This window comes from Lithobates pipiens, unplaced genomic scaffold, assembly GCF_037356315.1.
Source record: "Lithobates pipiens isolate NorthernLeopardFrog02 unplaced genomic scaffold, aLitPip1_a1.2 Scaffold_16, whole genome shotgun sequence".
Classification (NCBI taxonomy): Eukaryota; Metazoa; Chordata; class Amphibia; order Anura; family Ranidae; genus Lithobates; species Lithobates pipiens.
The window spans coordinates 39,152,220-39,172,096 of NW_027507748.1; the positions used below are offsets into that span (position 1 = coordinate 39,152,220).

The 19,877-nt window shown below is 44.6% G+C and overlaps 1 protein-coding gene across 1 annotated transcript in view; it reads right to left on the reverse strand.

Moving 5' to 3' along the window:
• LOC143981716 (uncharacterized) overlaps positions 1-19,877 on the reverse strand; it is a 154,490-nt gene that overhangs the window by 27,266 nt on the left and 107,347 nt on the right. The window contains exons 3-4 of the mRNA XM_077479757.1: positions 18,897-19,042; positions 2,516-2,641 (exon numbers count right to left, since the gene is read on the reverse strand). Of these exons, the coding sequence (XP_077335883.1) occupies positions 2,517-2,641; positions 18,897-19,042 (271 nt within the window). The 3' untranslated portion in view covers position 2,516. The remainder of the gene's footprint in view (positions 1-2,515; positions 2,642-18,896; positions 19,043-19,877) is intronic.

Genomic DNA, 19,877 nt, shown 5'->3' on the forward strand with positions numbered 1-19,877 from the left:
GTCACCCGTCATCAGAGAGCCCGCCCCGCCGCCAGCACAAGCTGACACCTTTTGTCGCCTGCTGCTCGCTCTGCCCTGGCGGAGTCTGGCTGACTCACAATTAGACAGTGAGTCGCGCTGGGCAGGAGTCGGGCACATTGTGTGGAATCTGGCCTCCACAGACACGCAGGGGTGACTGAGGTGGGGGGGATGTCTTGTAAAGAGTGGGGGATGTCTTTTAAAGGGGGATGTCTGGTGAAGATGGGAGGGGGGAGAGACTAAATACTCCACTGGCACAGAGGTAGGGGGAGGGGGACTCACTTAAAATGACACAGGGTGGATTTAAAGGGGGGGGGGGGTCAAAATGGCACAGGAGGATCAGAAGGGGGCGGAATCAATAAATGTATACCGCATTCATCTTCATGGAAAAATAAGACATCCCCTGAAAATAAGACCTTGCACATCTTTGGGAGTAAAAAATAATATAGGACACTGTCTTATTTTAGGGGAAACAGGGTATTTATTGTATGTCTCAAAGCATGTGGAGAGCGAAATTGCATGTAGGGGGGCCCCAAGAAAATGTTTGCCCAGGGTCCAATCAATATTAAAGACGGTCCTGGACACATGCCTTAGAGCCCTGGTGCCCAACCTGAGGTCCAAGAGCCACATGCTGCCCTTTTGGTATATGATGTGTGGCTCTTGAACCTCAGCAGTCTGCAGTGGGAACACAGATTAGGGTAATAGCAGTGATCTCTACTAGCTTCATGTAACATGTTCCCAGTTTCATATTGTCTTCTGCAACATATGCCCAGCCAACAACCTGTCCTGTCCTCACTCTCTGACCTTCATTTTATCTATTAGGTCTGCAGTCTCTGAAGTCCTCTCAAGCATTACATATATTAAACATTATGTGTGGCCCTTTTATGATGTCAGGGGCCACATTTGAGGCCTCCAATAGCTCATAAGTTGACAACCACTGGTTAGCCTTATACTGTATAATTCATACATTTAAGATGACACAATGGGGTTGATTTACTAAAGGCCAATAGACTGTTCACGTTACAAAGTGCAGTTGCTCCAGAGCTTAGTAAATGAGAGGAAGCTCTGCTGACTTCCATCATCCCGTCAAGGAAAAATGCTGTTTTTTTTTTTTAATTTTCCTTACATTCGATTTGGTATTTTTTGCAAAGTGAAAGTTTACCTCATTTACTAAGCTCTAGAGCAACTGCGCAGTCTATTTGCCTTTAGTAAATCAACCCCAATACATCATTAGTAGTAAATTGATAATGTTGCCACCATGGGATAGGCAATGGCTATAAAAATTGCTTTTCTGATGCAATTTGTAGAACTTTCATTTCTACAGGAAGCTGTACTCCTGGCGCCAGGGTCACTGATAAGGCAGTACAGCCAGCCCTCCTGTACCGGGCCCAGACCTCATCAGTTCAAAGGGGGGGCCCAGGTACCTGCTGAGCAGGAAGGATGGTGTTCTGCCAAAAACTGCCCCCCCCATCGGATAGTGTCCGCCCCGTGCTGCGCAGGCGCATCGCTTACGCAGTATGGAGGAAAAGGAGACTCCAAAAGTCTCCAAAGATGAACGGCGCCTGCGCACTTGCCCGTACCTTCTGCCCTGCCCAGGTTCCAGCCCCACCATGCAAGTGGACATACGGTAGCACTTAATAACAGGGCCCCTCGCGGGCTCGCTTTGCTCTGCAATTTTTTATTCTAACTCTATGTCCACTTGGATGGTGGGGCTTGAACCGCAGTACAGGGTGGACACTATCCGACGGGGGACAGTATTTGACACATCACCGGCTGTACTATCTTATCGCAGACACCGATCCTCTTCTGTCTCCTACTGCAGAGCTGCCAGCTTCTCCTCCTCTCCCTCCAGCTGCACTGCAAAGCGATTAGTTGTAGCACATTCTATTGGTTCTAGCCCTTCCCTCTGCTGTCTGGGCCCCCCTACATGCCCCTTTCCCCCATAACGTTTCCAGCTTCCCCCCTCTGTCAGCCATGGCTGCAGGCAGACAGGTGAATGCCATTTGCTGGCCCCTTCCTTTCCTGAATGAACACAGCGATCGATCAGTACCAATCACTCCTGTGTCCATTCATCATGGAAGCATAGTAAATTGTTTACTATGATTCAGGTTGTGAATGAGCAGGAAGCCTCAGAGCTTCCTATTCATTCATTTGTGGGACTGTAGAGAAAGGGACTGATAAATCTATGTCCCTTTTGGTCGGGGGGAGTTTTGGTTGTCGAGTAGGCTGCGTGGGGCCCTGTGATTTTTAACAGCAGCCCTGCCTGGTGCCCTCCAGCAGTCCTGTAGGGCATGGTTCTCCCTATAGGAATGAAAGGAGCCAAAACAATAACCAGCAGGATGAAGAGGACCCAACAGAGACACTTTGTGAAGAACTCTGGGATTGGAAGTGGAGTTTGAAGGTGTTAGACAAGGTGGGCTGCACTTTAGGAGGTGGAGGCATGTCATAAAGGATGACCTCCAAATAGCATAACACAGCAAGAAATGACTGAACTTACTCTAGTTCTTCTTTCTTTTTATGAGTTGCTTTTTGTACCAGCAAGAACTGACAGCACCCATTGCCAGCAAAGAAAAGGCCACTGCCAGACATATAGACACATAGACATATAGACATTCAGAAGAGCCTAAAACAAAAATAAAATATTGTTATTAATCCTTCATGACAATATGTAATTAGAGGAAGAAAATACTAGTACTAAAAGCTATAGAGAAGCCATCCTAGACACAGCCCTGAATACTGCATGGTGTGTGATTTTTTTTTTTTTCTTGGGGGGTGACAAACAATCCACCCAATGCCACAACGCAGCCCCCGCACTTACCCCATCTTCCTCTGGGCGGCTTCTTCACCCTGCGTCTCCTCCTCAGCTTCCCCTGCATCTCCTCCCACTTCGGGAGACAATAGGTTTGCTTCTCCTCTCGGCCAATCGGGTGACGGGTCTCAGGATCCACTTCCTGATTGGCCGGGAGGAGAATCAGGAAGACAATGGCAAATATTAATTCACTATTGTTACACACCTGGGTTTGGTTCGGAGCACACCCTTTTTTGAAGCCAATTAGAGCCTCTGGCTCTAATCATGTGCTTCTAAAAAAAAATCAAAAAAAAAAATCTATCCACTCATCCCCTGCTGATCAGAGCAGGGCAGGTGGATTACAGGTCTGTGTCTGCTCAGGGATCCTCAAACTACGGCCCTCCAGCTGCTGTGAAACTACACATCCCATGAGGCATTGTAAAACTCTGACCTTCACAGACATGACCAGGCATTATGGGAATTGTAGTTCCTGAACAACTGGAGGGCCGTAGTTTGAAGGCCCCTGGTTAGATTATGCAGAGAGAGACATGGGAAGGCCCTGCTCTGCTCTATGGGCGGCCGGGTGTAAACGGACTCTACTGTCTGTTTACATCCGACTAACCACCAATCCGATCCTCCTACACAAAGGAGAACGGATCCCTTTTTTTTTTTGTCTTTAGTGGGCGGTAGAGATGTGCACAATGAAAAAAATGAGTTTAGTTTCAATTCTGATTACACAAATGTTTTCACTGTGGGGCCTTATAATTTTATTCTGGTGGCATACAGAGCCAAAAGTATGAAAATTGTGCCTGTGTCCAAGTATACAGTGCCCTGAAAAAGTATTCATACCTCTTGAAATTTTCCATATTTTATCATGTTACAACCAAAAATGTAAATGTTTTTTTGGGGGATTTCATATGATAGACCAACACAAAGTGGCACATAATGGTGAAGTTGGCGGAAAATGATAAATGGTTTTCAATTTTTTATTTACATAGAAATATCTGAAAAGTGTGGGGTACATTTGTATTCAGCCCCCTTTACCCTGATACCCCCTAACTAAAATGTAGTGGAACCGGTGGGGGTGTGGCTTGAGTGCTGGAGAAGATGGCCGCTTAACTCCTCCACTCCCACTGACAGGGCTATTTAACTTATAACAAAGGAGGTATTGTTCATTTTTTTTTACACCCAAATTGACATGGGTACATCGTCTAGAAGCTCCTCCACCTCAAGATCTCGGTCTCCCCATGATTTAAAGTGGAGTACCCCCTAAAAAAAAAAAAATTTAAAGTCAGCAGCTACAAATACTGCAGCTGCTGACTTTTAATAACCAAACACTTACCTGTCCCAGGGTCCAGCGATGTGGGAGAACAAAGCCCCCCTCGTTCCCCGCTCCGCTCGCGGCGCCGTCATGCGTACTGTGGGCACAGCCGGGCACCCACTGCGCATGCGCGAGCGGCGCAGGGCGCCGTGATACGCCGTACAGTCACCTGGGACACGTGAAAGGTCCCAGGTGACTGTGCGGCGTAAGGGGAAGTGATGTCCCCAGCTCGGGCAAGGAAGAAGGCAGACTACGAGGGACCCCCTAGCAACAGGTATTTAGATGTGAGTAAAAAATTATTTTTTTTGCCAATTATTTTTTTACAATTTTTTTTAAGAATTTTAAACAACTTTTTATTTTTTGGTGGCAACACCACTTTAAGCAGTAATTCCTCTCTCACGATTCCGGCTATGTTCCGCTCTAATACCACTGCTATTGAACCATCTCCAGCTACGCAATCAACTTCCAATCTGTCACAGGCAGATAACTCCCTCTCACAAACGCCTGCTAATGACATTATCTTAATGCAAAATCAACACCCCAGCATTTCGGATTTGCATTTGGTTGCGGCAGATATTAAAAAATATGCTCACAGCAGCTATCTCTGAACTCCGTATTGATATCCAATCTATTGCTGGACGTGTCAATGAAGTGGAAAAAATACAGGCCACGCATTCTGTCACAATTCACAAAGCTTATAAATCTATTGATACACATTCCCTTCAATTACGTGATCTTAATAGACACGTTGAAGATCTCGACAATCGTGGCAGACGCCACATTCTACACCTGAGAGGCCTTTCTGAATCGATCGATGTCGGCAGACTTAAATCTACATATCTCTGGATATATTTAAAGTGGTTGTAAACCCTCCCCCACAACTTTGTCCCATGTAAATCAGCATAAAAATCCATAATGAACACTGCTTGTAGATATCTCCTTACTTGCTTAGTATTGTTGTAATCCTTGTTCTGTAGAATGAAGTCACTGAGCATGCCCAAATCTCCCCTGATTTATGGCACACTCTCTATGTGCTTATCTATCTGTTAACAGGACTTCCTACAGCACACCACTGAACTCTGCTAATCACTCAGAGCTTCCTCCTACACACCATGTGACCATGTGACATGACATACAGTCCAAACGTGGTGATTACTGCAAGTAAATCCTATGAAATAAAACAAGTAAGCTATGAACAGGGAAGCAGGGTTGCCATAAAAACGTTGGATTGAGAAGGAGGCTTGGTTAACAGTACAGGAAGTGCTCAATGTAAGGGCGGAAATACACTCCACTGTGGACTCAGAAAACAATACTTAAGATGGCGCTGCCTAACCCCTGGAAACTATAAAAATATTGTTCCCAACACTACTAAGAGATTGATTCAATATTTTGCAGAAAATTCCTCATCTGACGTTTCACCTATGTTATCTTGGGAAGCACACAAATGTGTCATGGGAGGTTATTTCATTGCGCTTTCCATAAAACGCAGAAAAGCAAAAAACAATCATATATCAATAAACTGACATCTCATATCCAACATCTGGAAAGGGCACATAAATCTTCAAAAGCTATTTCCTCTTTAAATGATCTTATTCAAGCCAGAAATGTTCTATTATCTGAATTAAATAAACAATATAAACACAATTACGTTTTAAATCAAAAACGTTTTTATGAATACGGGAACAAAGCCGGGAAACTATTGGCTAATGCTTTACGACTTAAAAAAAACATTCTACTATTCATTCCATCACTACTTCAATGGGCCGTAAATTGGTTACTGATACTGATATTGCTAATCACTTTGTTAATTACTACACAAGTCTATATAATCTATTGCCCTCCGTCTCTGACTCTGAACAAAACACCAGTATGAAGTTGATTAAAGATTTTTTGTCTAAATATACCCCAACAAAACTTTCTAAACACGACACAATAATTATGACTCAACCTATATCTTCTGCAGAACTTGATATAGCTCTTCAGCAATTGAAACCTGGTAAAAGTCCTGGTCCTGATGGCCTAACTTCGGGCTATTTCAAATCTTTTATCGAAATTCTTCCTCCACGTTTTTTGACTGCTTTTAATTTTTTATCACCAGACAATTCCCCTGCGCATGATTTACTTACTGCTCATATAACAGTTATTCCTAAACCTCATAAGGATCCTTCCCTTGTTTCCAATTACCGACCAATTTTCCTTACTAAATGTGGACCTAAAAATGTATACAAAAATCTTGGCCAATCATCTTTTACCATTCTTACCCAAACTAATTTCATTGGATCAAGTAGGTTTCATTCCCGGTAGGGAAGCAAAAGACAATACCACGAAAGCTATTAATCTTCATCATTGGTTGACTTCCTCACAACAACAAGGTTTTTTCTTGTCGTTGGATGCGGAAAAGGCGTTTGATAGAGTGGCCTGGGATTATATGTTTGAAGCTCTCAAAATGTTTGGTCTTCCCGAACGCATGCTACAGTTTATATCAACATTGTACTCTTTCCCGACTGCAAGAGTTAGCCCCTGTACACACGGTCGGAGATTTCGACAACCAAATCCGTCGGATTTTGTCCGTCAGATTTTGTCCGTCGGATTGTGTCCAAAACTGTTGCATACACACGGTCGAACTAAGTTGTCGAAAAATCAGATCATTCAGAACGTGATGACGTAATTTCGTTACGATGGGACTACGTTCAGGCTAGTAGCCAATAGCTTTGATGTAAGAATTTGATCTGAGCATGCGTGGCACTTGGTCCGATCAAAATTCTCTACACATGATCGGAGTATGTCCGATCGAACCAGTTGGTCGGGAAATATTTCCAACAAGTTGGAAAATTGGGTCCGACGGATATTCCGACGGAATCATTCCGATGCATACCACACACAGTCGGATTATCCGACAACACAGTCCGATAGGACACATTCCGACGTATTCTCCGACCGTGTGTACAAGGGCTAAGGGTTAATGGTCACCTATCGAGCGCCTTCCCAATTTCGAATGGCACACGTCAGGGATGTCCCTTATCCCCTTTAATTTTTATACTCACTCTTGAACCTTTACTTCATTGTCTTAGATCTAATCCTGACATCAACGGAATAACCATCGCTCACAACACTTATAAATTGGCAGCTTTTGCTGATGACATTCTGCTATTTCTCACTAATCCTCATATTACTATTCCGTCCTTACTCAAAGATTTTGCCACGTTCAAACTTCTAGCTAATCTTCAAATAAATTTCAACAAATCTGAAGCTCTCAACATATCTCTGAACGCTGATGATATTTCTCATTGCCAAATTAATTTTCCTTTTTAAATGGACTACTGATTTGATCACTTACCTTGGTATACAATTACCCTCTAATTTAACTAAACTCTATTCTAAAAATTACATCCCATCCTTCAAAATATACAAAAAGACTTACATTCTTGGTCCACTGGTGTTTTTTCATGGTTTGGTAAAGCTTCCATAATAAAAATGAACATCCTTCCGAGACTTCTTTATCTCTTTCAAACTATACCCATAAAAATACCGCAAGCTTTTTTTTACCTCAATCCGTAGTGCTTGCTCTCTATTTATGTGGGGTAAACTCAAACCGAGAATTAGTTTTGACAGACTTGGGCCTGTCAATTGTCAAGAATAGTTGACTGGAATATTTATTCTTCTACTAAAGGTTGGGTAGCCATTGAACATTCATTCTCTAACATTCCTCTTCACCAACTACCTTGGACTGTTCCCGCTCATGTACCACACGCTTGCAAACAACATCCTCTCATTCATAATACTATACAAAATGTTCAAGCAAGCCTGTAAACAGTTTCATTTATCCTCTTCTCTAGGCCCTTTCACACATGTTTGCAATAATCCTGACTGTCCCCTGGGAATTTCAAAATCTTTTTTCAGGAATAATTGGCCTCATGACATAGTTAGAGCCACACAATTGTTTACAGATGGTTTCTTTATGGATTTATCAGAATTAAATTTACAGACTTCGGATTGTTCCTTCCCTTTTTAGTTATATTTTCAGATTAGACATTTTTTGAATAATTCTCTTACACGAACAGCTTATTCAAGATCGTTAACCTCTTTTGAACTACTATGCTCTAAAAAAGAACCTCAAAAGCACGTTATTTCTGAAATGTATTCCTTTTTTTTCTCTAATTTAGACTCCAAATCCAGTGTTGCTAAGATTTATTCTTATATTCATAAAGGTTCCATTAATGTTTCTACTCAAGAAAATGGATTTAAGATTTTTTCTAGGTGGTACAAAACCCCCACTTTACTTACATAAAGTCTCTCCTTCATTACCTCCTCATTGATGGAGATGTATGGATATGGACGGTTCTTTACTTCATATCTTTTGGTCTTGTCCACGTATTCAACCTTTTTGGAGGGAAGTTCACCGTCTTACTTCACATGTCTCCTCATTCCCGATTGATTTCTCACCAGCACAGATGCTTTTACACCACTCACATATCCCTAGAAAAACTTATCATAAATCTCTTGTTTTGCACTTAATTAACGCAGCAAAAATGTGTATTCCAGCTTTCTGGAGAGCTGCTACTCCCCTATCTATTCTTGATTGGTTTACTCGTATAGAAAAAATAAAATGCATGGAGGAATTAATTCATCAAGCGAATTATACTACTAATGACTTTAGGAGGATTTGGGATTGTTGGAATCACTTCTGTAGCTCATCTGAATATGCGCAATTATCATCACCATAATTTTACAGAATTTTATTGTTAAATACTGCATTTAGTTATTTAGAATTTCTAATTCTTTTTATTGACTACATGTCTAATTTATTATTACTTATTGTACATTTATACTACTGTATTGCTATTCAATTGTATTAACTGTAATGTATAACAATAAACTTTATTGCAACAAAAATGTAGTGGAACCAACTGCCTTCAGAAGTCAACTAATTAGTAAATAGACCTGTGTGTAATTTAATCTAAGTATACATGCGGCTGTCCTTTGAGGCCCTCAGAGGTTTTTTAGAGAACCCTTAGTGAACAAACAGCAAGGCCAAGGAACACAACAGACAGGTCAGGGATAAAGCTGTGGAGAAGTTTAACCACTTGCTTACTGGGCACTTAAACCCCCCTCAGTCCCAGACCAATTTTCAGCTTTCAGTGCTCTCACATTTTGAATGACAATTACTCAGTCATGCAACACTGTAACCAAATGATTTTTTTGTCTTTTTCTTCATACCAATAGAGCTTTCTTTTGGTGGTATTTGATCACCTCTCGGTTTTTTATTTTCTGCGCTATAAATGAAAAAAGACCGAAAATTTAGAAAAAAAATGAATTTTTCCTCGTTTCTGTGACAAAATTTAGCAAATTAGCAATTTTTCTTCATAAATTTTGGCCACAATTTATACTACTACACATCTTTGGTAAAAATAACCCAAATTTTTGCATATTATATGATCTGTGTGAAATTTATAGAGTCTACAAGCTATGGTGCAAATCATAAAGATTTGCAAAAAAAGATCACATCTGATGTACTAAGGCCTATCTCCATTCTTGAGACCCTAACAAGCCAGGAGAGTACAAATGCCCCCCAAATGATCCCTTTTTGGAAAGTAGACATTCCAATGTATTTAGTAAGAGGCATGGCGAGTTATTTTAAGTTGTCATTTTTTCCCACAATTCTTTGCAAAATTACGATTTTTTTTTTTTTCCACAAAATTTTCATTGTAATAGATTATTTCTCCCACACGGAATGTGCATACCACAAATAACACCCCAAAATACATTCTCCTACTCCTCCTGAGTATAACGATACCACATGAGTGAGACTTTCGCACAGCCTGACCACATACAGAGGCCTAATTTTGAAGTAGCACCTTCAGGCATTCTAGGAGCATAAATTACACATTTCATTTCTCAACCACCTATTACAGTTTTGAAGGCCCTGGAACACCAGGGCAATGGAAACGTCCAGAAAATGACCCCATTTTGGAAAGCTAACACCCCAACGTATAATCTATGAGGCATAATGAGTCTTTTCAATGGTTCATTTTTTTCCAGAAGTTTTTGGAATATGTGGAAAAAAATGAAAACGCATTTTTTTTTTTTACACAAAGTTGTCCGTTTATAAGATATTTCCAACGCATAGCATTTACATAGCAAAAATAACACCCCAAAATACATTCTACTACTCCTCCTGAGTATGGCAATACCACATGTGTGAGACGTTTACACAGCCTGGCCACATACAGAGGCGCAACATGCAAGATACACCGTCGGCGTTCCAGGGACACATAGCCTGCACATACCAAGAATTACACCCCCAAATACATTATGCTGAGCAAAGGGTAAAGAAAAGATTACCTGTGGTTTTAGAAGCGCAGTTGTCCACAGGAGGATATCACTGGTCCAGGCAGCAGGCAGGGACTTGGTCAGCAACAGCGAACACAGTTTTTTAGGCAGCAGGCAGGGATACTGTCCATATTACAGTCCAGGGTCAGTGCAGAGATGTCAGCAGTGCCAAAAATATTGGTCCTGGTAGTAGGCAGGTCCTTGTGGTGTGGTCAGTGCGGCATGATGGCAGTAAGTCCTACAGGCAGCAGACAGAAGTAGAGCCTCGTTCAGGACAGAATGGGGATAGGGGTAGAGGCTTCTCCCTCCCAAATCTCTTTGAAGCCTCCGAGTCTCCAGACCCTAATCTAGGAATAAGAAAACAAAGAAAATTGTTTTCTTCTTCCAGAAAAACTATACTGGAGCCCCTCACATATGTGAGACCCCGTGTTGAATCCCACTAGTCCAGTTACAGAATACAAGATCAGTCCAAGAGGCAGGCAAATATCGTGGTCAAACAGTCCAAGGTCAGTTCCAGATCAGGCAGAGATATGTACAGAATCGCTAGGCAGAAGCATGGTCGAATAACAGTCCAGGGTCAGTTCCAGATCAGGCAGCGGTATGTACAGAATCGGCAGGCATAAGAGTGGTCAAATAACAAGCCAGGGTCAGTTACAGAGCAGGCAGTGGCATAAGGGGTGTGAAGGTGTATGAAGGCAGGAACTGAGGATTATGTTTACCATACTTCACTAAAAATGTATTGAAGTATGGTAACGCCGAAAACAGTCGCTTATACAGAGGCCTGGTTGGGAAGGACATTGTGCACAATAATAAGATGTGTCTCTTCTGACTCCTGCTCTGATACACACCTTACATCTTTTTTGGCGTCTTTTGCCTGTTGGTTTGGGGGTGATTTTATCGGGAAAGTGGCGCTTGGAGAGTCGACTAACAATGTCTGATCTGATATTTTCTGGTGGGCCGTTTGGGAAAATAAGGGCAGTGAAAACTTCCTCCTGGTAGCCAAAGAAACGTTTGGGGTTTTGGGTGGAGTTGCGGTAAATGACATAGGAATTATAAATGGCCAATTGAAAAAAATAAATTGCTACTTTTTTGTACCAATGGTATGTCCGTCTTGTGACAAGATATGGTTCCATCATTTGGTCGTTGAAGTCGACTCCTCCCATGAACAAATTATATTCGGAAATGCATTTGGGTTTCTTTACGGGGCCATTCCTTCTGGGGATTTCCACGAAGGTATCGTTGTGGATAGAAGATAACATGTATACATCCCTTCTGTCCCTCCACTTCACTGCCAGAACCTCCTTGTTTCTCAGACTTGCGGTTTCTCCTTTCCGCAGCTTCTTGTTCACCAAACTTTGAGGAAAGCCCTTCCGATTCTTTTTTACAGTGCCACATGCTGGCGTCTTCTTCCGGTGAAGGTTGTGGAACAGGGGCAGAGATGTGTAGAAGTTATCTACATAGAGGTGGTAGCCTTTATCCAGTAGGGGGTATATGAGGTCCCAAACAATTTTTCCGCTGGATCCCAAGTAGTCCGGACAATTAGGGGGCTGTAGCTGGGTGTCCTTCCCTTCGTACACCTTGAATGAATATGTGTACCCTGTGGCTCGGTCACATAATTTGTAGACCTTCACCCCATAGCGGGCCCTTTTGCTGGGCATAAATTGCTTCATTCTAAGCCTGCCACTAAATTTAATAAGGGACTCATCCACACATATGTGTTGGTCCGGGGTAAACAATTTGGGGAATATTTCTGAAAAATAATTTAGTATTGGTCGAATTTTGTAAAGCCGGTCATAATTTGGATCATTTCGTGGAAGGCACTGGGAATTGTCACTGAAATGTAAGAACCTCAGGATCATCTGATACCTGGTTCTGGGCATTACCGCGGAGAAGAGCGGTGAGTGGTGGAGGGGGTGGGTTGACCAGTAGTTACGTAATTGATTTTTTTTGTTGAGTCCCATATTAAATGTGAGGCCTAAAAAAACCTTGAACTCCTCCACCGTTAGGTCTCTCCATTCGTAGGGACGGGCATAATAAGAGGTCGGATTTTGAAAAATAAATTGTTGTGCATACAGGTTGCACTGGGCCACAATTGACGCCAACATGTCCTCCGTAAAAATTTAATTAAAAAAATCTATAGGGCTAAAATTCTCCGTGTCCACCTGGACTCCTGGCTGGGCGGTGAAAGGGGGAACATTGGCCTCTCCTGAATTAGGAGGAAGCCACAAGGGGTTCTGAAGGGCATAGGGAAGGCCAGCATGGCTCCTAACCCTTTGGGGCTGAGATGACACCCCACTGGTACTTGGCCTTTCTTGCTGGGGCACTGCGGTGCTGGTGGACGGCATTGCGGTGCTGGTGGACGGCACTGCGGTGCTGGTGGACGGCACTGCGGTGCTGGTGGACGGCACTTCGGTGCTGGTGGACGGCACTGCCTCACTAGAACGCCTTCGCTTGATGGGCCAGATATCTTCCTCCTCGGATTCAGTCAGTGTTTCACTGCTGAGGACTGGCTCATAATTTACGTCGGCTTCAGAATCCGAATCCGAAAAGGAATCTGAAGAGGAGAGCTCCCCGTTGCTCTTGTCGGCCGTGGAAATAATTTGGTACGCCTCCTCAGCGGAAAAGACACGTTTAGCCATGGTAGCACTGATGGGCACTGATGAGGTGGCACAGATGGGCACTTTTGAGGTGGCACAGATGGGCACTGATGGGTCGGCACAGATGTGCACTGATTTATTGCACAGATGTGCAGATTTATTGCACGGATGTGCACTGATGAGGCGGCAGATGGGCACTGCTGAGGCGGCAGATGGGCACTGCTGAGGCAGCAGATGGGCACTGCTGAGGCGGCACAGATGGGCACTGCTGAGGCGGCACAGATGGGCACTGCTGAGGCGGCACAGATGGGCACTGATGGGTCGGCACAGATGTGCATTGATTTATTGCACGGATGTGCACTGATGAGGCGGCAGATGGGCACTGCTGAGGCGGCAGATAGGCACTGCTGAGGCGGCACAGATGGGCACTGCTGAGTCGGCAGATGGGCACTGATGGGTCGGCACAGATGTGCACTGATTTATTGCACGGATGTGCACTGATGAGGCAGCAGATGGGCACAGATGGGCACTGCTGAGGCGGCACAGATGGGCACTGCTGAGGCGGCACAGATGGGCACTGCTGAGGCGGCACAGATGGGCACTGCTGAGGCACAGATGGGCACCGATTGGTACAGATGGGCACCGATTGGCACTGGCGGTGCACAGATGGGCACTGGCGGTGCACAGATGGGGCACTGGCGGTGCACAGGTGGGCACTGGTGGTGCACAGGTGGGCACAGGTGGGGTAGATCTGGGCACAGGTGGGGTAGATCTGGGCACAGGTGGGGTAGATCTGGGCACTGGCAGGGTTTATATTGGCACTGGCAAGGTTTATGTTGGTAGAAAACTGTCACTCACGCTATCTCTCTCCTCACACGCTATCGCTGTGTGAGGAGACAGATTCGGCAATGGGTGATGATCTCATTTGTTTACATTTGAGATCATCACCCATTGGAGGCGGCGATCGCGCTGTAAACGGCCACTGTGATTGGCCGTTTACAGCGATCTGTGATTGGCTGTGTCCAGGGGACATGGCCAACACAGATTTTCCCCGATGCGCGCTCCCGGGAGCGCGCGGGGAGCTCTTAAAGGGGACGACGTCAATAGACGTAGTCCCGGAAATTGAGATCCGCGCTGTAGCCGTCATTTGACTATAGCGCGGATCTCAAGTGGTTAAAGCAGGGTTAGTTTATAAAACAATATCCCAAGCTTTGAACATCTCACGGAGCTCTGTTCAATCCATCACCTGAAAATGGAAAGAGTATGGCACAACTGAAAACCTACCAAGACATGGCCGTCCACCTAAATTGACAGGCCGGGCAAGGAGAGCATTCATCAGAGAAGCAGCCAAGAGGCCCATGGTAACTCTGGAGGAGATGCAGAGATCCACAGCTCAGGTGGGAGAATCTGTCCACAGGACAACTATTAGTCGTGCACTCCACAAATCTGACCTTTATGGAAGAGTGGCAAGAAGAAAGACATTGTTGAAAGAAGTCCTGTTTGTAGTTTGCGAGAAGACATGTGGGGGACACAGCAAACATGTGGAAGAAGGTGCTCTGGTCAGATGAGACCAAAATTTTACTTTAAGGCCTAAAAGCAAAATGTTATATGTGGCAGAAAACAAACATTGCACATCACCCTGAGCACACCATCCCCACCATGAAACATGCCGGTCATGGCATCAGGTTGTGGGGATGCTTTTCCTTAGCAGGGACAGGGAAGCTGGTCAGAGTTGACGGGAAAATGGATGGAGCCAAATACAGGGCAATCTTAGGCCGCGTACACACGGGCGGACTGTATGGCCTACTTAGTCCGTCGAAACACATTTCAGCGGACAGTCCGCTCGTGTGTGGGCTTCAGCTGACTTTTTCAGCGAGCAGTCTGGCGTACTAAGTATTTCGGATTTTTCGAAATTCTGTCCGTCATACTTTGGTTTCAGCGGACAATGCGCTCGTCAGTAGGCTAGTTCGACGGACTAAGAATGGCGCATGCTCAGAAAGGATTTACACGGCGGAAGGGTGCATTGCTGTGTATTGGACTTCCTATTTCTAGTCCCGTCGTACGTGCTGTACACGTCATCGCGTAAGCTTTCGACGGACTGTTTGTGCATCCGTGTGTGGTCAAGTCCGTTCATTCGAAAGTATGATGGACTGTCCGTCGGATTGTATGACGGACTAAGTAGGCCATACAGTCCGCCCGTGTGTACGCGGCCATACAGTCCGCCCGTGTGTACGCGGCCTTAGAAGAAAACCTGTTAAGCCCCATACACACTATAAGATTTTCTGCTGATTTTTTCCTTCAGATTTACCAAAACCAAATAATATAAGCTCAAACCTTAGGAGTTTCAATTTGTATGCAATCAGGCAGGCCCTTGCACTACATGGTTTTGGTAAATCTGAAGGAAAAAAAACGAAAAAATCTGCAGAAAATCTGTGTAAAAGAAAAGAGAAAAAGTGTGTTTGGGGCTTTAGAGTCTCCAAAAGACTTGAGACTGGGGCGGAGGTTCAGCTTCCAGCAGGACAACGACCCCAAACATACAGCCAGCGCTACAATGGAATGTTTTAGAATGGCCCAGTCAAGGTCCAGACCTAAATCCAATTGAGAATCTGTGGCAAGGCTTGAAAATTTCTGTTCAGATGCTCTCCATCCAATCTGACAGAGCTCGAGCGATTTTGCAAAGAAAAATGGGGACAATTTTCACTCTAGATGTGCAAAGCTGGTAGAGACATCCCCAAAAAGACTTGCAGCTGTAACTGCAGTGAAAGGTGGTTCTACAAAGTATTGATTCAGGGGAGCTGAATACAAATTTGCACCACACTTTTCACATACAGTAGGTGCCGCCGACATTGTGTTTCCAGCGCGACAGTATCACGCTGGTTCCCGGCGACAGGCTTTTCTAACCAGCGTGATCCCGCTGCGCTGGCTGCAATAGGAAAATGTAATTTTCCTATAGCAGCCAGAGCGAGGCGACAATGTCGCTGCACTCATGAAGCCTGCATGCCTTCTTGGGGGCATACCAGGCCCTTAGGTCTGGCAGGGATTTTAAGGGGAATCCCCTTCGCCAAAAAAAACGGCGTGGGGTCCCCCCCAAAATCCATACCAGACCCCTATCCGAGCATGCAGCCTGGCCGGTCAGGAAAGGGGCTGAGCCATACCAGACCGCGTGCCCTCAACATGGGGGGTGCCTTGGGGAAGGGGGGGCCGTGCGGCCCCCCCACCCCAAAGCACCTTGTCCCCATGTTGATGAGGACAAGGGCCTCTTCCCGACAACCCTGGCCGTTGGTTGTCGGGGTCTGCGGGCGGGGGGCTTATCGGAATCCGGGAGCCCCCTTTAATAAGGGGGCCCCCGGATACCGGCCCCCCACCCTATGTGAATGAGTATGGGGTACAATGTACCCCTACCCATTCACCTGTAAAATAAAGTAAAAAAAAAACACAACACAAGGTTAAAATAGTTTATTGCACAGCTCCGGGGGTCTTCCGTCTTCGGGGGTCTTCTCGCCGGACTCCTCCGCTATCTTGTGCTAGCTCTTTTGCTAGCGGAGGAGCCCGGCATTCTTCTTCGTCGCCGCCCTCTTCTTCCGACTTCGAGGGTCTTGTCCCCCTCTTCGGTTCTTCTTGCCAGGCCACCGCTTCTTCTTCCAGCTCTTTTACTAGCGGTGGCCCGGTCTTCTGTCGTCGCCGCCGCCCCTTAAAATCCCCGCCAGACCTAAGGGCCTGGTATGCCTCCCAAGGGGGAACCCATGCCGTTTTTTTTTACATTTGGCGTGGCGTTCTCCCTTAGGATTCATACCAAACAGTGCCTGGTATTGGCGGGAATCCAATTCGGATCCCCGCACCAGCGTCAACCTGGCCAGCGATGCTTGTCGCTTATCGGGAAAGGAAAATAAAAATGTTTCCTTTCCCGATGCGAGCCAGCTCGGCGCTGGCTCCCGCGACGGAGCTCGTAGGGTGTCAATATCGCCGCTAGAAGCAGCGAGATTGACGCAATATCGGCGGCACCTACTGTATTTATTTGTAAAATATTTGAAAACCATGTATCATTTTCCTTCCACTTCACAATTATGTGCCACTTTTTGTTATCCTATCACATAAAATTCCAAAAAAAACCCCCAAAAAAACAAACATTTTCATTCGTGGTTGTAACATGACCAAATGTGGAAAATGTCAAGGGGTATGAATACTTTTTCAAGGCACTGTATATGGACCCAACTGTATGTGCAGAACTGAAAAATGTGTTACGTTTCAGATAGATTTGTTACTTTTGCAATTAGTTTTGATTCGTTTTTTCATTTTCTAACAAATTCCTCAATTTCATAACGATCAGAATGAATAGTCAATGAAAAATGCAGAAAGCAAATTACATGGGGTCCCCCAAAATCTCGAAAAGACCCTTGTCTGGGCATGCAGCACAACAGGTAAGGGGGGGGATAAGCGAGCGCCCCCCCTCCTGAACCATACCAGGCCACATGCCCTCAACATGGGGGGGTGTTCTTTGGGGCAGGGGGGCTCTGCTTCCCTTTCCAAAAATACGTAGCCCCCATGTTGATGGGGACAAGAGCCTCTTCCCCACAACCCTGGCAATGTGGTTGTGGGAGTGCGGGGGGTGACTTATCATAATCTGGAAGTCCCCTCTAACAAGGGGTCCCCAAATCCCACCCACCACCCATGTGAATGAGTATGGGATACTGCCCCCTGCTCCAAAAGCTCTCCTCATTTTAAGGGCATATGGCCTGATATGGTTCAGGAGGGAAGGGTGCTCGCTCATTCCCCCCTTTCCTGGCCTAACAGGCTGCATGCTCAGATCCGGTATGGATGGGGGGGGGGGGGCAAGCGGTTTAATTTTTAATTTTGGCTGTTTTTTTTCCTGCATTTTACATTCCCGGCATTCTGTGTACATTCATCTGTCAGCGGGGAAGCCCCCTGACAGCTGATGAGTCATCAGTTGATAAGGACACAGCGGCCTGCTTATTAACAACCAGCTATTAGATAAGCACCTGAATGACCACAACATACAGGGATATACAATGTAATACTGACATATAATCACACACATGGGTTGGACTTGACGGACTTGTGTCTTTTTTCAACCTCACCTACTATGTAACTCTTCTTCACACAGAATTCTAATCAGTCGATCATTTTTGACTGATCAGGAAATTTGGAATTCATTAGAAAACGAGTATACAAAATAAAATGCATTTCAACTAAATTAGTTACTAAATTCAGAGATTTGGATACATCCAAATCTCAAAAATTTTGTCCGAATTTGTATTCGAACCAAAACAAATTGCACGTGTCTACAAAATATGGTCTTATTGGATAGGCTCATGGGGCTCTATGGTGGTTAGTGCCTTTACTTCCAGACTAGATGAACTTTCATTTATGGACCTTTTTCTATTCAGAATTCTTCTCCCCCAACAAATCCCCCCACTCCCGCCGTTCTTTTGGTTGTTTAACTTTCTTACCCATTCTTCCCCTTCTCCACCCCCTCCCCACTTCCCCCACATTTTTTCTTTCCTTCTCCCTTCTTCCTTTCTTTCTTTTGTCTTCCACTTTACCTACATTTCCTAGTCTCCCTCCTTTTCTTTCCCATTATTCAAATTTAGATATGGTATTGGTTTCCAGTCAGGAACAGTTCCCATTCCTTCATTTTAAATTGAAAGTCTATTTATTGGTAAACATTTTTTTAGTGCTGGGCTCCTCTCCTCTCCATATGTGTATGGTACCCATGATCTGTTGGCTATGCTGGCTGTTATGCCTTTTAGAAGTTTCTACTTCCATTCCACTTAACATTTGGGATTCAGCAGTGCACAATGCTAGAATAGAGGTAACAAATGACCTGGGGCTTTATAGAAATGAAGATATCCTGATGTTTTTCCAATTGGATTAGTGACCTCACAGATGTAAACTCCACTTTGAAAGTTTTCACCAGACAAAGTTTTTCCATTTCCCAGCTCTACTGCATCGGAGTCATATGTATCCTTCCTGCAAATGGAAACCAAACAAAAAATACAGAATTCTGTTCAGCCACGTTGGTGATATACAGCACATACGTAAAGTATTTGTTTTGTTTTTTAAAAGTCCTATAATTTTTTCTTAAAGTGGTGTTCCCCCCCCCCCCCCCCCAAAAAAATATGATTAAAATTCCTAACAAAATAAAAAATAAAAATTTGGAAAAAATAAAAATTGAACTCACCTCTAAATGCCTGTTGCTAGGGGGTCCCTCGTAGTCTGCCTCCTTCCCCTCGGTGCAGCCAGTCATCTGGGACACCAGACAGGTCCCAGATGACTGCGCGGCGTATCACGGCGTGCGGTGCCGCTCACACATGCACAGTGGGTGTCCGGGTGTGAAGCCACAGCCGGGTGCCCACCACAGTAAGAATGCCGGCACCGCCGAGCGGAGCAGGGAATGAGCGGGGCTTCGTTCCCCCGCATCGCTGGACCCTGGGACAGGTAAGTGTCCGATTATTAAAAGTCAGCAGCTGCAGTATTTGTAGCTGCTGACTTTTTTTTTTTTTTTTTTAAGGGGCACCCCCCTTTAACAATGAACACATTTTCATACACCTCTAGCGATATTTAGTGCAATTTCCTATACAAATTCAAATTGATTCTCTTCCTTCATACAAAGACATTTATTTTACATGGATCAGATCTTTGGGACCCATTGCAGAAGCTTTGCAGTAAACTTGGACTAAACATTAATTACAATGAATAATTCATTAATTATTCAAGTATGTCAAACCCAGGACAAGGTTTGTAATTTTTGGATAATTGCCCGAATGAGCTGATGATCACAGGTGTAGTGTGTAGTGTGTAGGTG